The sequence below is a fragment of the Diadema antillarum genome, unplaced genomic scaffold (assembly GCF_040938485.1).
Source record: "Diadema antillarum isolate AM-2024a unplaced genomic scaffold, OU_Dant_1.0 seq00001715_RagTag, whole genome shotgun sequence".
NCBI lineage: Eukaryota > Metazoa > Echinodermata > Echinoidea > Diadematoida > Diadematidae > Diadema > Diadema antillarum.
The window spans coordinates 245,441-265,156 of NW_027272404.1; the positions used below are offsets into that span (position 1 = coordinate 245,441).

Consider the following 19,716-nt stretch of genomic DNA (forward strand, 5'->3'; position numbering starts at 1 on the left):
AGGGGGGCATGTATTTCATATCGTTTGTTTTTGCGTAACCCGACAACAAGCGTGACAACAAGCGAGCACGTGTCAGCCTTCCTCAGCCTCCCTCGGCCTCCGACCCTCTCTTTCCGTTCTCTCTCTCCCTCTCACATGCATACAGGCGGCTGTCTGTGCCGCTGCACCGGCTAGGTGTTACTTCACACAAATTGCTGTGTGTGTGGATCCCGAATCAGAGCGCAATCCCATGGCATGTACATGTGAGCAGGTTGGTGAGGGAGACGTGAGTGAGCAAGTGTGTGATGTGGTGTTGTGCGAGTACTGTAGCTAGTTGTTGAGCCGCATTGTGTCGTGATCAGTGCCGTGACTGTGGATAAACTTTTGGCTCTTGTAAACTGCTGCTCCTTTCAACAAGGAGCACCCTATAAGTCATTTGCGAGTTAGTTACTTTTAGCATGTCACAGTTTTTTTGGCATGGCGCTTAGAATGTCGCAAGTTTTGAAGGATGTCGCGCAAAAATTTTAGCATGTCGCAGCGACATGCTAAAACCCCTCGTGGACCTCACTGCCCCCAGTCTTTGAGCATTTGGCTTGAAATTTGGTACATGTGACCACTATAGCGTGTAGATGTGCAAACTTGATCTTTCGTCAGTGGTGAACAATGCATTGCCATGGTAACGGCATCTTTTCACTAATATGCATTCAAAAATAATGTGAATTCAGGTAACTACCTCCGTCTTTGAGCATTTAGCTTGAAATTTGGCACATGTGACCGCTATAGTACATAGATGTGCATATGTATTCTTTCATCATTGTTGATCAATGTGTTGCCATGGTAACAGCATATTTTGAATGAAAATCATGCAAAAATATTGTGGATTCAGTTAACTCCCTCAGTCTTTGAGCATTTGGCTTGAAATATGGCACATGTGACCACTATAGCATGTAGATGTGCAAACGTAACCTTTTAATATTGTTGATCAATGCATTTCCATGGTAACAGTATATTTTGAATGAAAATGATACACTAATATTGTGAATTCAACTAAGCCCCTCAGCCTTTTAGAATTTGGCTTGAAATTTGGCACATCCAATGCTATAATATATAAAGTTGTGTAAACTCCATTTTTTCTTAATGTCCAACATTGTGTTGCCATGGTAGCACAATTTTTAATGAAAACCATAGAAATCATCAGTTTATTTATCTTGCTCACTCAGTTTTTGAGCACTTGACTTGAGATATGGGACATGTGACCAACAGTGAGCAATACATTTATTCACTGTTGAACAGTGCATTGCCATGGTAACATTTTTTTTTTCCATTAAAAAGGAAAAAAAAAATAATCCTGGTTGAGCTAATTTCCTCAGTTGTGGGTGGGGGTATATTAATCACAATGAGTGATAGTTCTAGTTTCCATTTATTTAATACATTTCATAAGCATTGCATGTGAAGATGCATTATTGGAAAGTACAATAAAGTAATGATAGTTTCACTCTGTCTGTTCTCATACTGTAACTAATTGAATAATAAAAATTTTAAAAAGGCAGTCCAAACTCGTTGACGTGTATACCTTTATATCTTGTTTGCTTGTTAATTCATCAACAGAGTTAGAAGAGCCATCTGCAGATCACACAAGGAAAAAAATATCCAGTGCATGGATCACGGAAGGATTTTGGGAGAGCAACGTGACACAGGACGAGAAAAGTGCCAATATTGAAGAGGCAGAAAACAAATTGCGAGGTATGTAATTGCAGACATTCCACTGAATAAAAAATGAACGTAAAAGATTTTAGTTCCGTAACTTTAAGTTAAGCTATCTTTGATAAAAGCTTACAGTCAATTACCATGTAGGCGCACTTGCAAGTTAGCTATCAGATTACTCAATGATAAGAACCACAAGATATCTCAAGATTTATGCTTTATCCAAGTTGTCGGGGGGGGGGGGGATCCCACGCGCAGTTAAAGGAGATGGCTAGTAACTAATCAGTGGAAATGCTGGGGGATGAGTGTTCCAATCCTTGTGGGATTCATTTAAGAGTACATTATATATCTATTGTACAGAGATGCCACATTTCCGGAAATTTCTGGAATTCCGGATTTTTCCAAAAAGAGGGATGCTTTCCGGAATTTCCGGCAAGCTGGCAAAAAATGCATATTTCTAGATTTTCCGGGAATGCGTGAATAACTACTGAGATAATGCGCCTATTCGCTCTCTCCGTCTCTCTCGGCGACCTCCGTACGCAATACATGCAGCATGAAAGCAACAATGTTTTTCTTTCAAAGCATTTGCCAATTTGATGAGTGTCGTCATTGCATTGATTACTGTAATAATGCGTATTACGAGCGGTAGTACCGACGATCGGTATTATCCTGTTCAAATATGCGGTCTTCAAATTGGCTTGTAGTACCGAAAGTAATCGCTTATTTCAGTTAACTTGAAAGAACAGAGATTTTTTCCCATAGAAAAGCATGTGAATCGCGCACCGCACACCGCGAAGCAGCTAGAGCTAGACAGGCGACCATAGTGCCCGGCGGCCTTCCGCGAGGAGGAGCCGCATGCGGCGTACGTTTCCCTGCATTCTTCTAGCCGGCTCCAATCGGGCTAAGATCACCGGGAGTCACTGATGGAAGCAAAATGAATTGATCTTGCCGTGACACGCAAGGTTTTCCAAATAAATCGCTTCGACTAGCCGAATGCATTTTCAGCAAACTTTGTCTCAAATGAAAGGTTAGAATCTTACTTTTAATGTGATATGTGTTTGATTAATGTTCCATAACAGCAAAGTCAAGAATTCTGAGCAAACAATTCTTATGTGAATGCTTGGTAGGCACCATGCACAGTGCTGCATAGTTAAGGCGTATTGCGTTGTGCACGCACGTGTCACAGTTTTTGAATGGTGAAATTGGGCAATGGAAATTAATTAAAAATAACTACATGTTTTTCAATAAAATTACAACAAAACAACAGTCTTCTATGCTGCATATAACTGATCATCTTAACATAGGTATTTACATATTGTAATTCAGTATGTGAATGAGAAGTATCAGTAAATTCAGTATGTGAATGAGAAGTGATGACAAGTATGAGAAATATCAGTAATTCAGTATGTGAATTATTATACAGTATACTATATTCACATACTGATAGGTGTCAGCGCTGGAATCAATGAATTACATGTAATTAGCTTTACTGTACTACTATGTTTATTTTAGAAGCACGTGTGTAGTTTGTTTGATAGATACTTTATTTTCTGCAAATCAATATACATAAGTTACATAATCATGAAGATGCAGGAAATGATACAAAGTAAATTCAACGCAGAGTCGTTTGACTTGCATAAACCACGATACATAATCATGAACATGTAGGAAATATATGAAATAAATTTAACACAGTCTTTTGACTTGCATAAACAACGATATGAAAGAAATATAATATACAATATGCATGTCTATGCAGCAGTGATAAGAATAACATTTATAGTTAAGAAACGATTATGCAGAGGGCCGCCATTATAAGCATTGCTTGAAAAGATGGCCGGCCCGAGGAAAAAATAAGGACGTACTAGATTCGTAACAATGTAAATTCTGCTGCGAAGGTAGCAGGGGAAAATAAACTCTAGTGTGTGATGGTGGTGGTGGTGAATGTGTGTGCAGGTGCTTGAAGGTGCTTGAAGGTGCACAATGGCAGAAGGCTGGAATTTAGAATAATAAAATTGGTTTACTGAAAGAGGGGACGATATGCGTTGTTGCTATCGGGAGACCAACATTAGTTTTATAATTTGTTTGTTTTTAGTTCGTATTTGAAGTATACTGTAATAAAATGTACTTCTTTAAGTTTGCTTTAAATGAAAACAAGGAGGCACACTGTTTCAACTCCTCAGGAAGAGTGTTCCATGTATCCGGACCTTGATGTCTAATCGACTTTTGAGCAAGTAAAAGCTTCGGATTACTTAAATGAAAATCATGGGAACGACGGGTAGGGTATAAGTGAATATGGTCATTGGTTACTAGGGTATTATGAAAAAATGGTAATAAATTTCGAGTGTGTTTATACATAAATATGGCAGTTAGGTATAGATGTATATCATGGGCCTTCAAAGTTTTTAGGCGATAAAATATGGGATCAGTGTGAGTCAAAAAATTTGAATGTGTGCATATACGAAGAGCCTTTTTCTGGAGAAGAAAAATTGTGTTTAATTTTGTTTTGCTACTGTTGCCCCATACAATATTACAGTACATTACATATGGTAAAAATAAAGTGTTATATAACATAATTAAAGTTTGATCATTAATTAAATATTTTATTCTTCATAAAACACCAGTTGCTTTAGATATTGCTGTTGTAATATTCTGAACATGAGTATTCCAAGTTAGATTGCTATCTAGGGTCACTCCTAGGAACTTGGTTGAATGTTTCTCAGCAATGTTTATATCATCAATAAAAATACTTTGAGGAAGGGTGGGTTGGGATTGCAACGTATGAAAGTGTATAAAACATGTCTTATTAATATTCAATGAAAGCTTATTACTTCTAAACCATTTCGAGATGTTGCTTAATTCCGTATTTAATGTATCAACCAGTGCAGGGAGGTGAGAGGAAAAGGAGTGGGCACTGGATTAGTGTCTTTTGAACCATCCTCGGAGCCGCATTCCCCAAGAGACCACTCCACTAACTAGATTACTGCCGCTTGGCCGCACAGTGCACATGCGCAATCCTTGTCAACAGGCTGGTGGGTCTCGCCCCTCCCTGGCCAGAACCTGGATTACTCCACGTGGTACTGGTGGGTGGTGTATACTGGTGCATTACCCATTGCTGTGCCTGCAAACAACACTGGTGCATTGTGATGTGCAGTGAACTGATTGCATTGTCACATTTTGAATTTTGCAGCTAGTATTCAAGGTATTATAATTTATGTGCATTTACATGTCCATGTACTATAAGATTTCTTGGGAACAAATGTACTTTGCATGCTATTATGGTGAAATAACTTTTACATGAAATGGAAACAAATTAACACAGACTTAAAAACATTTAATAATAATGATTAGCAGCACCAATAATAATATACTGATTGTAAGAATATGAAGGAAACATGAACAGCTGAGTAGTGGAACACAGGCCCTAATAATGTCTGATGATAATTATAATTTTAACACCAAGCTAGCACAGAAAATACCAACCACAACAGCAACAACCATCATAAAAATACCCATTCAGCTTTCAAATAAGAATAAAACAAAAACAGAGAGACAGACAAAAAAAGCGCCATGGTGAATATCTTATCAGGCATACAGTGATACAGGACATGTGAGATAGTTCAGCTCTCACTGAACTCTCACATGTTTTCACCATACACCAGGCAAGGAGGCAAGTTATTTCACCAAGATTAGGTCCTATAGTAGTCTCCATCATGACCACTCTGTTGTAGATTCGAGCCCTCCTGCCTCAATATATCCCCAGCATATAACAAAAAAAACATTCAAATTGTGTTTTCATCCCCTGGAGAACTAAAATTGCTCTCAAAAATATGTTAGTGGGACCAGAAAAAACATGTCTTGGCGGATGTACGCAAGTTTCCCAAAAAATATGACAAGAGAACCAACACGAGCGAACAATGAAGTGATACATCAGACTAAAGAAAAACCCCAACATCTGCTGATCTACAGGTGAATTTCGTCAGCACTAGTCAGGATTTACACTTGACATTGCATCGTAATTTGATTAAGACAAGAACAAAACAATGGCTATTGTTAAACAGTTACATTGTCAAAACTCAACTTCTTCTTGGCCGATTTTCATGATTTTTGTATCTATCGAGAGCTGAATTCTTAGACTAGCAGGTCCCAAGAGTATATGCCGTGTGAGCCTGCATAAAGAATGTAAAACCCTCATACACGTCCTTGTGAACACACACAAGTCAACTGGCCTGTCCATACTCCTAACGATAGAGGGCCAAATCACCGCGGCCCCGAGGATCGAACATCAAACAGCAGTGATAACGATCAGACTGACCTCGTTACGTAAGAGGTCGTTTGCTTGTTCGTTGGGGCACTGATCCCTTGTAATCCTGTGTTGAGTGATAGGGAAAACCCTCAGGGCAGAGTGCCCACTCCTTTTTGTCTCACCTCCCTGACCAGTGTTACAATGTCCTTGTGGGAATAAAAAACATTGGTGTCGTCTGCAAATAAGATGAAATTTAAACGAGGAGAGGAGTTAATAATATCATTAATATAAATCAAAAAGAGTAGGGGCCCGAGGATAGATCCCTGAGGGACACCGCATGACACGTTAGAATATGTTGAGTGAGTGGATTTAAATGCAACATATTGTTTCGATGACTTAAATAACTTCTGAACCACGACAGAGTAGTCCCTCTCACACCATAATTATGTAATTTTTCAAGTAAAATGTCATGATCAATAGTGTCAAACGCTTTACTAAGATCCATAAAAACTCCAATTATGTGCTCCTTTTTAGTAAGCGCATCAATAATATTATCAACAGATTTAATTATAGCATAATCGGTAGAAAATCCTTTCCTAAAACCAAACTGATTCGCATTTAATATTTCATTATCAATCATGAACGAGTGGAGACGCTTGTAAACTACTTTTTCTAAAATTTTCGATATTGCAGGTAACAATTGCAGGTAGTTGATTACAACTGGCTGATTACAACATGGCTAAAGTACCAATAAAGCACAGAAATAGTGAAAATCCCCTCTTAGATATGCACCAGAACCCATAATTCTACTCTGAAAATAACAAAAAGTCCTTACCGTGGGAGCGGGGACACCCCCCTCCCACACCCACCCCCCCTCCACCTCGGTCGCTTCGCTCCCTCGCATGTGATTTTCAGGAAATTTGGACAGCTCCCTGTGGCATCTCTGATTGTGTGAAAATTATTTGCTTCAGAATGGTCTCATATTCAAGTAATGTGCAGTTTAATGTTTAATGGGCCGTTAACGATCGCCCCATCACTGTACAGGCATGCTAACCTGCAAACATTAAACTGCACATTACTTGAATATGAGACGATTCTGAAGCAAATAATGTTCACACAATAGATACAGTCAACCTCATGTAAGTTGACATAATCAGGACTGAGCAAAACACGTCGACTTACGCAAAAGTTGACTTTCGCGTAAGTCGACATTTTGTCGACTTATAAATTAAAACTAATTTCCCCTTTACAGAGTAAGATTTGGATCACGATGCGGATCGCTATCCAAATCTTACTCATTTTGCTGCCAAAATATGCCTACTGACATCAACAATAATGTTTTAGTTCATGCATAAATCTCGCGCGGATTACGAACGACATCGCACAATTCCCAAACCTCTAGAGAGATTTTGAGACCGCGGGATCGGAAACCTGGGCCCGTTTCCAGACACTTTACGTTTTAAAGTTGATTTGAAAAATCAAACGCAAATTCCCCAAATCGCATGCAACTTTACGATTTAAATTCAAGTGCGTTGCTGCAAAGATATGCGTGTGAATTTGTATGATTCTGTCGACATGATTTTTCAGTGCCGACTGAGTTGAAATATGTATGATTTTCCTTCTGGAAGTCGCTATATTTGTTTTACTGAAATTTCTATTGCCATACTCTGAAAATTAATTGTTCTTGCGCTCAGATTCGCAGCATTACTGCTCTGTACGGCGCGGGTCCGTCTGAAAAAAAAAAGAAGAAGAAGAAAAGTTTGTTAATCCGAAAACGACGTCTATTTTCGGATTAACTAACCTTCGTAAAAATAAACCTCTTTCCATTGTCGGACTAATTCAACTTTGGACTGAGATTTAAACCTTCTGCATAGCGAACTGTAACAGTAATTTGTTACCATTTTTTCATTGACATTTCGTGAAGCAGCATGCGTTTCGGTCATTTGAAACGTGTAAATGTTGCGATGTCTTTCCCCTGCTAGTGCAGACTAAGTTCGGTCACGGGGAAAGTTCCGTTTGATATTTTAAATGTGCATACGAAATCAAAGATAATGCAAGTCTTCAACAATAGCGCACTTCCATAAATTTTTAGAGATGCGTTTAAACGCAGTTTCTAGTTTCGTACAAAATCCGCAGGTCTTTTCTGCAACGCTCTTGCATTTGAATACAGCGCCGAGTGTGATTTGATGGACTTGCATTTGATTTTTAGAGTTGTGTTTAAGTTTCCTACAATTTTCTAGTTTCGTATGATTATCAAACGCAAGTCCTTTCAGCGTTCCGTGTCATTTGATGGGCTTGCATTTGATTTTCAGAGTTACGTTTAATTGTCAATTTTTCGCAAGAAATAAACAATAATGTAAGTCTGTTCAACACTAACGCACTTCCGTAGATTTTTAGAGATGCGTTTACCCTGGTAAATGCAGTTTCTAGTTTCATACGAAAACCGCAAGTCTTTTCTGCAACGCTCATTGCATTTAAACACAGCGTTGAATGTGATATGATGGACTTGCATTTGATTTTTAGAGTTGCGTTTAAATGCAATTGAGTTTCACGTTCGTACAATCATTTTCTAGATTCATATCATTATCAAATGCAAAGATGCGTGTGATTTGATACACTTGCATTTTGATTTATTGAGTTGCATTTAATTATAGTTGCATTCGAATTAAGTTTCTAGAAATGGGCCCAGGTTTCTAACACCGCTTTGGAATAATTAACTTCAGAATATTTGGATTTAACGAAAAGGCCTATTACATGTTTGGATAATGAATATCTACTAGGACCTAGGTGTACAAAATGTATGCGTTTTGAGAACAACATTTTCAGATAAACAAAATCATCCGTAACAAACATATTCCTCCAAGCTGCATGAACAACCATTTCTAAATAATGAGCGTGCACAGAGGTGTGATATTAAGTATATTTGACAAAATTGTGTACGTTACTGACTGTAATCACACAAAATATCTTTTTGATTTAGCCTATAAAGTAATTGTACATCCCAAAGTACAATGCATGTAATTTTAAACGAAACAAAAAGCGAGAAAAAAAAATGTTCAAGAACAATATTTCCCGTTGCACCCTCATTGGATCATGCAGCTTTAGCTCCACGTTTGCACCGTAAGTTTCATCACGCTGACTTGCACCAAACGATACACACAGACACAAACACCTACATGTAGTTCTCCAGTGTAAATGAGTGTATACCCTTTCTATTCAGGCATACAGGGGAAACTCGGTATAACGAACACTGCTATAACGAGATATCGGTTATAACGAGGAAATTTTCTCGGTCCCAAATTTCCTTCCACACAAGTCTATGTAAAATGCTACTCTTATAGCGAGATCGGCTATAACGAAATAACTGCTATAACGAGATAAATTTTGTGACTTCCAAACAAAGAAAAACATAGTAAATCAAACCTGCTATAGCGAGGTAAAGCAAAATGCCTTCGGTAAAGCTTCACTTCGCCTGTGCTATCATCTTCCGAGATTGTAAAGCTTGATGCGCCAAAAACTGTCTTGCACACACATAATCATTAAGCACTCCAGCTAGCACTGCGTGTTGTACGTGTGAAGTGTGTGTGTGCACGCACACTGATACATGCAGAAGGTTTAATGTAGTGGGACGGCCATATGTATACATGACATCATCATGACGTTTAGCAGGTGTGAGGAAATCTGATGCTGTGATTGGCCTTCTACTTAGGGAATTCCCCGTCTTCACACACACGCAGTCATAATGTACATACAGAATGTGTCACATACACACACAGCATTGTGCAGACCATTATTCAAGCTTTCCACACAACACACACCCATACGATAACCACATACCAATCCACAGACGATCTTGTATTGATACAATCGCAAGCTATATAAATTTACAAATTCAAACATCTACAATTAATAAGAAACACATTCTTGATATTGGATTTTCTTGGCGAAAAACATCTTCTTACCCATAAAGGTGAGTAATTCCCTCACACACAATATCAAGTTATCAGTATTGATTGAAATATGATGGGTAGTCCCACATGTGCAAATTAATGTCTTTATTTTATGCCTTCTTTTATGCCTACTGATATAACGAGATATCGGCTATAACGAGGAAAATGACTCGGTCCCGACCATCTCGTTATATCGAGTTTCCACTGTACAAGACAATGGATGCATGGCGCGAACGCTACCTCGCCGTACACTGGCAAATTAAATGCGAATCGGAGCAGGAAAACAATTCTTTTTCAGGGAACTGCGATAGGAATATGAGCGAAAAATTATGTCGGCTTAGACGAGGGAATTAAAATGCATTTCAGCTCAGTTGGCACTGAAAAATCATGTCGACTTAGGCGAGTTGTCGACTTATAAATGTCGACTAATACGAGGAAATTTTCAAAGAATAACAAAGGCAAAAATCAGAACTTTTTTATCGTGTCGACTTACCTAAAGCGAGTTGTCGACTTAATGCGATGTCGACTCAAGCGAGGTTTACTGTATATAATGTACTCTTAAATGAATCCCAAAGGGATTGGAACAATCATCCCCCAGCATTCCCACTGATTCCCACTGATCAGCTATTAGCCATACCCTTTAAGCATTGTGTGGACACAATAATAACTCTGACTCCCCAGAGCTTCCGGGCCAATCTCCCAAATGTAATTACAGTGCTCTCATACTGGGGTCATGGTGAAATTAAATTTCTGTGCTTTAATCATTGATCATTGAGTGGGATTCTTATACTGTAAAAGTACAAATTTTCCCATGCAGGGGGGGGGGGGGGGGGTGCAAGAGCTAATGCAGCTACAGAGAAGAAACTTCTTGAAATGTGTGGAACACCAGCCCCTAATGAATAGAGACACCCAGCAGCACTGTGTACGTCGGTTGTACAAGTGTATAACTAGCTAAGTATGCTCTTTCTTGAAGTCTATCATTAATGGCCTGTATCACCCAACCCACGAAATTGCCATCAGGTAACTTTTTTTTTTTGGGGGGGGGGGGGGGGAGGTAAAAGTCAAATACTGAAAGTCAGAGGAGATTTTCCGTTTTAGATAATTTGGTGGGTTTTGATGTCAGCTGCCATCTTAGGAATGAAATGAAAACTATTTTATGTACATGTAATGCAAAACAGTTACATTTTCATTCTTGAAAGGCAGGAAAAAAGCTGCTGAAAACTGCCATCCAAATAGAAATGTCCATTACCGCGCAATGCGATTGTATCCCCCGGCACTAGAGAGGGCACTTAAACTATCCACCAACAATATGACCTTTGACCCTATAAAAGACAGAACACTGGGAGTGGCACATCCAAAATCTATAGGATCTATATATCTATAGATTGTCTCAAAATCTGTCTTATAATCTCGGGGATGATAGAGTTATTTTCTAATCTGTAACTCTACATGTGATAGATGGGATTTTTCTGCAAAGCAGCCCAATGCTGGGCCGCTAATGCCAAATGACGAAATTGTGGAAAATATCCATGGATGAAAGATGTGACGTGGGTGAAGTTCCCAACAGACAAAGTTCAGCGGAGAGTGTGGAAATGTTCGATATCAGTATCGAACATTTTATCTGAGTGAGCTTTACTTACCTATTCATTTAACATTTGCCGTTCTGATGCCAGTCAGAATCAACCCCTGGCAGCTAAAAAAGTTCTTCGAACTCTGGTTGCCCTGGCAACCACTTGGGAGCCCCATTCCCGTGCTGTATATAAGACCCTGCACGCACACACGCTTCCTCTTTCAAGCTGGTGCTTAGGTCATTACCACAGAGCGGGGATGGAGGATGGGGTCCCATAGGTAAGTAAAGCTCACTTGTAGATAAAATGTTTGATACCAAGCATACATATTTGCTTCATCTAGCTTTACTTACCTATTCATTTAATATTTGCCAGATTCCCACAGAAGGCAATTGGAGGTGGGTCTGTGGTGAGTTTTATTGTATTATCCTCTTGAGTGGTTGTGAAGCGACACTAAAGGATTGGATACTGTGAATCACTTGGTTATCAGGGCAACACGCGTCCAGGGCAAGATTCATTTTCTGTTCGGGCAGGAAAGGACTGCTGACGCAAATGCAACCTCCTTCGTAATGACATCAGAGAGATAACATGATGTGAAAGTATTAGGGTTACGCCAGTAAGCTGCTTTCAAAATATCTTCAAGGGGAATTCCCTGGAGAAAGGGCTCATGAGGATGCCATACCTCGAGTATCGTGGGCATGGACTAGAGGTGAGAGTGTGGTAGATTCTCTGCTAGATTTAATAACCTGGACTATCCACCGTGAGATCGTATTTGGGGAAACAGCACCATGAGGAGAATTAACACTTACAAACAATTGGTCAGAAGTGCGAAGAGACTCAGATTTGTGTATGTACCACTTAAGAGATCTCACTGGATACCACAATTTGTCATGCTGTACAGATAAATGGGTTTCTAGTGACGGAATGAAGATTTCATTCAGAGAGGAACTCATTGTTTGATTCTTTGCCACAAATTTGGCATTGGGTATAAGTCTGACTCCATTCAGTTCAGTTCCGATCCAGTTCAGATCCTGACAGAAAATGGGCTTCGTTGCACTACTCCCTTCCAGACAGGGTGAGTCAGCCTTGAGCTGTGGGCAGTATTTGGTAATGAATTCTGCTAAGACAACATCCTTTTTTGCTGCTAGATGTTCTGCATCAAGCTGTGCAGAATCTTGTGTAGTCATTACGCTGTCGATGTTATCTGACCTGATACCCCCATCTCACTAGACGGCGATTCTGCAATGATCATCAAAAATCGATAAAGCGTGGCAGATCATGGCTTGATCGCTTTAAATCTTTTCCATCTTGAGCAGTTCAGAAGCGCGGAGGGTCGCCACCGTCGCCATGGTCAGCGACCTCGCTATGGAAGTTTTGAACATGTCCAGAACTTCCTTAGCGAGGTCGCCGTGGTTTTAGAGCGTATCACAATCGCCTCATGAGCACATTAAAAGGGCCACATTCGTAACTCTGACGGGATAGCAATGCGTTAGGCCTAACTTAAGCGCATCAAAAGCGGCCCCAATCGCCCATGAAAATTACCACTTTTACAGTATTACGTAACATTAACCAACCATGAACGAAAAAAAGTGATGCACAGACCAGGAAGGTGGACATGGAGAAAAGTGTATAAAATTCATTTTCCCACGTACACTCAGTTTGAATCTACTCTGTTTATTAAATTGTTTGTTTGTCATATACCATTGCAAGTCAATGAAAGTAAATTATGTTGTAATCTTTTCAAATATATCTTCATGAAATTGTCTCATTGTAGGATATGATTTGTAGTTTGCTCGTAAGCCAGTTCCTTAATATACCCATTTTACCCTTATAATTGAATGGATGACTTAACTAATAGTGCAATTTTACATTAAACTGGTGTGTTCTAGAATGCTAAGATGTAAGGGTAAAACCATATTCTGCATATCCATGTTGGTTTGACACTGACATCTGCCTGAATAAATTAAATCATGAAAACCATTTAATACTCCAATCGAGATTGTAACATGAGCCAGGTGTAAACGTATCACTGTCGCTCCGATCGTATCACTGTTGTAGCGAGGTCTTGATAAACGTACAAATATAGCAGTATGATTGCTTAGATTGCAGAAGCACCGTGTCTCGGCTTGGAAAAGCAGCAAAAACATGGCAGCGTCGTAGCATTATCATGGCACTATCGCCTACAGCGCAGGTTGAGCATAGAGAAACTGTAGTGTAATCGCCTTGGAGGCCAAAAATGGAGACGGACGGCGATCATGCCACGATTTGTTAAATCGTCACAGATCGCCATGGTCGCCTTCCTAGTGAGATTGGGGCCTAACAGACCCGTGATATTTAGACTTAGTATATGATGAATGAGAGGCTGATCAACTGAAATCCCCAACAGCCCAGCTTCTTAATCGGCCAGCAACGCGAGGGCGATGATAACTATATTCTTCATCAGAAATATCTGTCAGATGAATGGAGGCTGTTAGTAGTTGTGAACGAGCTTGATTGTATGAACGCGCCCCGATATCGGCAGTTTCACGGTGCTGGAAAGTTGCCCCATCCCCTATGTGGCTTCACGATTTTCTGTATGATGTCAGGTTTTCCACATCAACGTTTATCTACCTCGCTTGAGTTGGCAAAATTTACAAGGCTGACGAGGCTGAGGCAAGACTGGAGCCCGCAAAACAGTGCATGGTGCTGTATTACGGGGGCCTGTCATATCACCTGCCTGTGTGGGTAGGGCCGCCATTACTTCATGCATGAGAGTGCTTGTGCAGGAGTTCAATTTGAAAAAGCCTTTGGAACCTGGAGTATCCTCGGCCCGTGCGGAGAGGGTTCCTGAGCTTTGGATATGAATCACCTCTTGAAGTGCCTGTAGAATCATGTTACACGCGGCTGTCAGGTCTACAGCGAGAGTTTTATTCTTCGTGTTTGTTGCCAGTTGCGACGTTCGTAGCTTTGTGCTATGTACTGCAGGAAAGGCAGGAGGTTTGTCTGCGGCCTCATTCCTCGCCACGACTGTGGAGGCGGGAGTTTTACCCACGGCCTTATGCACAGTTGTTTTCTTTTTTGATTTGGTCGGTGGTTTCAAAGTATTCATGGTGGCTTTCCTGCCCTTCGTAATCTGTTGAGACAGCATTTTCGCTACTGTATTGGGGGACCTTGGTATCATACTTCTGACTAATTCGGTCTTTTCTTTCCGTCCCCACTAATGCTGTTTGGTCTACGTATCACCCACTCCACGTGACAAGACGGCGTGGTCGGGGGAGACTTGCTCGATTTGCCATCTTGTTTAGGCAGTTTGACTACCAATCACACAGAGCCCTTATAAGGCCTATAAGATGTAGTCAGTAATTCAACAGATAATATAGACGAACTAGAGTTTCAGGGGTTTGAAATAGTCTTGCTAATATTCATAAACTGACAGCGTAATCAAATCGAATAAGGATATATCTTATCTCAACTGTCAGAGATCTGCTGGGGAGATCCGAGATCTTGGAAAGAGACTTCATGAACTTGCTGTGCGTCACCTTGTTTGCATTCTGCTTTGAGCACTGGCTGATGTTAGTCTCTGCTTGCACGCAAAGAAAATTCAAACAATTTACGAAGCATTATTAACCTTTTCTGGTTTTGAAATGGTACGTGATTTTGCCCGTTGTTTAGTTCGATTTAAAAGAGAAAAAAAAAAGGAAGTCGACTTTATATCATCACAAATTCGTCTTTGTTTTTCGGCCTGAAAATTATCTCGCAATAACCGGAACTCCGAATCCCAATAGGCTAAAATGCAAATTTATTTGGTACCGGTACCAGACGATTTATCTCATTATAAGCGGATTCTTGTTGCATCCGATCTTGGTGTAACGGGATTCTCCTGTACGTGCTTGAACGATCATTTTCATTCTATTCTCATCAAAATATTTCCTTATGTTATTGACAAGCAAAAAAAAAAAAAGGTTTTCAGCGCAAAAACAAAGCCTTACTGCGCTCACACTTCAAGGTTTCTATCTTCTGGCAACATTTCTTTCTAGTGCCACTTACACACTACCGGGGTAAAAAAAAAAAGTGGGGGGGGGGGCCCAAAGTGGTGACACCTTATGTGTTCCTTTGCATGGTGAAAAAAAAAGTTCTTCAGCGCAAAAACAAAGCCTTACCGCGCTCACACTTCAACGTTTTTACCTACTGGCAGTAATTCTTTCTAGTACGCACTTCTTGGTAAAAAAAATCCTAGATATATCGCTACGGCGACTGATATGCCTCCGCCATAATGCATGGTTCTCCTAATAGGTCTATAGTACAATGTCTTGACAATGTGTGATGACAGTTTCACACAATTGGCAAAATATTAAAATGACAGGTTTGACACGAATGTGCTGAATGTTCACTTTCCTAGAACTAGGTTCAATTGGATGAATGATTAAAATGTCAGAGTGCAGGTATTTGGGGAACTGATGATTTTTACTTGACTTTTGACCCTTTTATAAGTTTATGCATTGAGTAATTTTCAAGGTATTGAGAAAAAGTATAATTTCAGTATCAAATGGGAAAATAGCATTATCTAAACCTGGCCTTTGACCTTTGACCTCACAGTTCCAAAGAGAATCACTGTTAGGTTGAACATGCATAAATATGTAAGTTTCATGATGATACCTTGACTTACTTTTGAGATATGGAGGAAAAAGTGCAATTCAGCACTTTCACTTGACCTTTGACCTTTTGACCTTTGACCTTTTGACCTTTTGGCAAGAAACTTCCCACAGAATATATATTGGTAATACATGTATACATCAAGTAAAAAAAAACCTTCAGGCATTGCATAAATATAAGGAAAGTAGTGATATTTTGAGGAGTTGACCTTGACCTTTGACCCCCTGACCTTTGAACTATGACCCCAACTTCCCTAGATAATCACTGCCCATTGGAACAAGCATATGTGACCCGCTACAACAAAATGATCCTAAAGTCGGGCGAGGTCGATTATTTGAAAATTGCATGATATAATCCCCTAATCTTTCTGCTTTAGATTGATATATAACACATTTTATAAAAATAATCGGCAGCAGAGATAACGATGTTTAAAAGAGAGCATGTCGAGACGTCTGGAAAATCACTGTTTCGAGAAAAGCGCCCTAAAAGTCTTCCTTTCGACGCAATCGCGATCAACGGACACGCAAGTCAGTTTTCACCTCTGGACAATAGAAGGTAAGCCCTAACAACCCCCCAAGAGTTCATTCAAGCACATCAGCACAACCTGTGACCTTTGACCTTTGACCCCGTGACCCTAAACTCCAAACAAAGTATTATCCCCCCAGGATATACCCTCATACCAAGTTTGATGTAAAACCACCACACGGTTCTTGAGATATCGACAAAAAAAAACCGGGACGGACGTACGTACATATGGACGGACGGGCGACCCGAAAACATAATGCCTCCAGCCACTTCGTTGGCGGAGGCATAAAAAAAGTGGGGGGGGGGGCCAAAGTGGTGACACCCTGTGTCTTCCTTTGTATGGTACAAAAAAGTGCCCCCCCAAGATAACCTGTGACCTTTGACCTTTGACCCCGTGACCCTAAAATCCAAACAAAGTATTATCCCCCCAGGATATACCCTCATACCAAGTTTGATGTAAAACCACCACACGGTTCCTGAGATATCGACAAAAACAAAATGGGACAGACGTACGTACGGACGGACGAACGTATGTACGTACGGATGGACGGGTGACCCGAAAACATAATGCCTCTGGCCACTTCGTTGGCGGAGGCATAAAAAAAGTGGGGGGGGGGGGCAAAGTGGTGACACCCTATGTGTTCCTTTGTATGGTACAAAAAAGTGCCCCTTCCCCTCATTTCCGCCGGCCCTGTTTGTTCGAGGTCAAAATAATTGCAATGTACCTGCATATCAAGATTGTCCCTCAACAGTGCACCTACTGCAAGTTCAATCACATACATTTTTATAAATTTCCAAGTACCGACCAATTGCTCTCTTAACCAATTTTGTCATACAAAGAAACTCACGTCATGTAAAGGAATGTGCATTTATACCTGCTCAGCACTTTTTTTTTTTGGAGGGGGGGGGGTGTACTGTAGCATGAAACCTTCAAATATGTCATTTCAGTTTCAGTTTCTTGCCAGTCATGTGAAACTGTCATCTCATATTGTCAAGATGTACATGTACTGTAGACCTATCGGGAGATTAATGTGACATACATTTGCATTGTTGTAGCGGAGGCTTGCCAACTGTCATAGGGACATTTCTAGTTTCAGTGTTTGTCATTGTTGATGTTATTATTATTTTTTTATTTTTTTTTTGAGGGGGGGGGGTACAGCCGTGATATCTAGTCATGATACCAGGGCATGTCTAGCATTTCCAAAATGTCTCCTTGTTTTTATCTCCCTTATGTGTATTTTACAGACTTAATACTTGACTGTCGGCAACTTGGAAATTCAGCGCTGCACAGGATCCAGAAATCATGACAAAGGTCCATGTTGTCACTCATTTGCCAGGTGGTGAAGTGCATTTGACTGACTCTATTATCATGGCATCCACAAGCAATGACTGCTTTCCTCCACTGTCATTGTGCATTCTTCAATGATACTTACAGTTGTAGGCCTCAGTTTAACGTTGGCTAGCAAGCATAAAGAACAATAAGAAAGATGAGAAAGATTATGAAAGGGCTGAGATTAGGAAAGACTTTGTTGGCATACTGAATGATGTGTTTCACCAGGATTTACTTTTTTGGAGTTTCGCAAAACACAGTTGGACCGCACATTTAAACACATTTGAAAAATGTCACCATGTGCTAAGGTTATAGCGCTCTTATGAAGGCTATTGTATCAATTCACCAAGAACACATCTCACAAAAATATCTGTGACCTCATTCGCGAAAATGTCTGTCGGCCTATACGAAAATAACAGCATTTGATATACAGTATACAATGTAGCTCATACATGTGTAGTTGATGCCTGTTTCTATGTGTGTAGAGTTCATTCAACCTTCATCGTTGCATACAGTCAGGTAGTCACGATGGAGCAGAGCATGTCAAGTCAACAATTTTCACTTGTTATAAATAGCAGCAAATTCTGTGAGTTTGAGCCGAACTCTTGCCTCTACAGTGTAAGTACACGTTTGTATCTCTTGCCACTTTGAACTGGACCATTCTGCAGAGATTTGATACTTGAAAGGCATTTAGCTTGGTTGTAGAATGACTCCCCTCTATGATGCCATGTTCTCTCTTTGTGACAATATACAGCGTGTCCCAGAAAAAACGAAACTGAGTTTCATTGCAATTTTTTGCGATCATAATCATATGTTTCTTTTATCAGATATGCATGAATGGAAAGATTTACTTCTCTTCTTTCATTTGATGCACAACTCATTGTTCATAATTCATGCATGGCTGAGTTAGAACAATAGAAAGTAATGCTACTGAATTTTCATTTGCACAAGCAAATGGCGACTTTGGATGAGTTTTTAAGGCTTTTTCGGCAATCCTTTGTAAAAAATGAAATCATGGCCTTAATATCCATTCTTTTTCCTTTCAAATTATATCTCATGCATGAAAAAATGATCTACGCCTATTCGAGAAAACTTAATTTGAAAATATGTGTCCATTTTTACTCAGAAAGACGGATAGTAATCAAGGAGTCAGTTAGCTTTCCCGACTTGGCAGATAACAATGGCCTTCATGCTTCAATGAATTTACACAACAAGAAGGGGAGAGGTTAAAAGGGAATGTTACAGATGGTTCGGAATAGGGTCATAAATTAGCACATGATCCAACCACAGAGCAAGGGTGTTCATCAGCGGAATGTGAAGGGGATGAAAGTAACTGAAAAAGCCTTCCCGAGCCCCCCCCCCCCCACACACACACACACACAAAACAGAACAAAACAGAAGACGACTTTTTGCCCCGCACTTGTACCTTTGAAATGTTAGAAGCGCAAGGTTCAGTGATAAATAAAGCGAAGAACACTCTCTTTCTTCTTCCCCTCCCCCTTCAAAAACTTCAAAACCCTGTCAGTGATGAAGGACTTAGCACGCGTGAGGGAAATGTAGAGATAAATGAAAACAGTGAATAAGTTTAAGGTATAAAATCATCAAAATGTGTACAGTGCACTCCCGTTATAACGAACACGGTTATAACGAAATTTCGTTATAACGAAGTAAATCTTCTAGTCCCAAAATTATCACCATTAAAGTCTATGGTAAAAAATTCGCTTATAACGAACACGGTTATAGCGAAATTTCCGTTATAACGAAGTCTTTTCCGAGCGCCAC

General features: G+C 40.0%; 1 protein-coding gene across 1 annotated transcript in view; it reads left to right on the forward strand.

The window, feature by feature from the left end:
* The window catches only part of LOC139711858 (leucine-rich repeat-containing protein 61-like), a 111,487-nt gene extending 93,376 nt beyond the window's left edge, over positions 1-18,111 (forward strand). Inside the window, exons 6-7 of the mRNA XM_071623710.1 lie at positions 1,588-1,722; positions 17,850-18,111. Coding sequence (XP_071479811.1) covers positions 1,588-1,722; positions 17,850-17,911 — 197 coding nt within the window. The 3' untranslated portion in view covers positions 17,912-18,111. The remainder of the gene's footprint in view (positions 1-1,587; positions 1,723-17,849) is intronic.
* Positions 18,112-19,716: the final 1,605 nt, after the last annotated feature.